Genomic DNA, 1,236 nt, shown 5'->3' with positions numbered 1-1,236 from the left:
AGCGGATTGTTTACTGTCACCTTGAACACAGCTTTCTTAATGTTGCACTGAAGAAGGTAAGAAGGTATCACTTAGAGTCCAAAGGATTTAAATGAAGCTTTGAATAGTGTTCAAATGAGATTAAATATTAGATTAGATGAAGGTATTCTGTTTTAGATCAGTTGACCGATAATATGGACATGACTTTAAGTATTAAGGTTAAGTATTTTAGGTTCATTGTTATATAAGGGGGAATGTATATTTAATAAAATAAAAGCTGCATGTCTCAAACTTTGATGTAATATTTCACATGTTTGTCTGCTATGAAGTAATGTAGCTCAGAAATAAACAAAAGCTTAAAAGTAGCACAGAAATACATACTGGGTTGGGCTGAAACAATAAAAGCAAAGTGTGCATACATTATGTATAAACTTTGATTCAAAGTACATTAATGTACATATATGTATGTTACAACTCATTTCATTTTTACAACACTCCCTGGTCCCCCAGTAGGCTAATTATAAAATAATGAAGAGAAAATTGTTTCTCATAGTTTTATTCAGCTGGCACAGAAAAAAAAGGTCAATTATGACGTTATTTCCATGGCAACGCATCATTTAAAAGAATTCAGAGAGAGATCAGATAACCAACAGGAGAGGTATGACGCCTCTGTTTGACAGCTGGTACGCATCGCGCATGCGCACAGCAAACAGAAGTGAGCGACCTCGAAGACGCACATCTTCCTATGTGCGACGGCACCCAATGTTGTGAGTTTGGCCGCTACCTTCTCTTACATCTTGTGTTCCTGGACCTTGAATGGCGCTGGTCACCGTACAGCGCTCGCCAACCCCTAGTACAACCTCTAGTCCATGCGTGTCGGTGAGTTTCTTATCCGTTTCTCCAGTTTGGTTCTACTTATTAAAGGATTTTATTCATGTCCGAGCTATAGCGGCAGCTAGGGTGTTTACTCAGTCTGCGCATGCGCAAAAACGTTACCGAGCTTATCGGTGGTTGACATGCAACTAGCCGCTTTGTTCTCTTTAAACGTTCGTAATTTAATGCTTGATATTTTGAATGTTATTTTAAAATCACTAAAACTTTACTTCTTTAAAGTTGGCGAGTTATTAGGTAGGAAAAGCGGTCGTTTTTTTGTAGTTTGGTAAGATAGTTTTGTTAGCTAGTTGCTAGTTGCTGATCTGCAGTAAGTTACATATTCAGAAACTGTATTGTACTGCACTGTCATTCTGTTGCATTTGA

General features: G+C 37.6%; 1 protein-coding gene and 1 long non-coding RNA gene across 3 annotated transcripts in view; one reads left to right on the top strand and one right to left on the bottom strand.

Annotated features, from left to right (window-relative positions):
- LOC107548587 (uncharacterized) overlaps positions 1–1,236 on the bottom strand; it is a 21,904-nt gene that overhangs the window by 16,908 nt on the left and 3,760 nt on the right. Inside the window, exon 2 of the long non-coding RNA XR_001604478.1 lies at positions 475–477. This is a non-coding gene — a long non-coding RNA (uncharacterized lncRNA). The remainder of the gene's footprint in view (positions 1–474; positions 478–1,236) is intronic.
- Positions 647–1,236, top strand: part of LOC107548585 (protein phosphatase Slingshot homolog 2-like) — a 29,281-nt gene continuing 28,691 nt past the window's right edge. For both annotated transcript variants that reach the window (XM_016229329.1, XM_016229328.1), the window contains exon 1: positions 647–858. In XM_016229329.1, coding sequence (XP_016084815.1) covers positions 796–858 — 63 coding nt within the window. In that variant the 5' untranslated portion in view covers positions 647–795. The remainder of the gene's footprint in view (positions 859–1,236) is intronic.

Source organism: Sinocyclocheilus grahami, unplaced genomic scaffold (assembly GCF_001515645.1).
Source record: "Sinocyclocheilus grahami isolate Dianchi unplaced genomic scaffold, SAMN03320097.WGS_v1.1 scaffold350.1, whole genome shotgun sequence".
NCBI classification, from domain to species: Eukaryota; Metazoa; Chordata; class Actinopteri; order Cypriniformes; family Cyprinidae; genus Sinocyclocheilus; species Sinocyclocheilus grahami.
The sequence above is the reverse complement of the archived record's forward strand: the minus strand, read 5'-3'. Positions and strand labels throughout refer to the sequence as shown.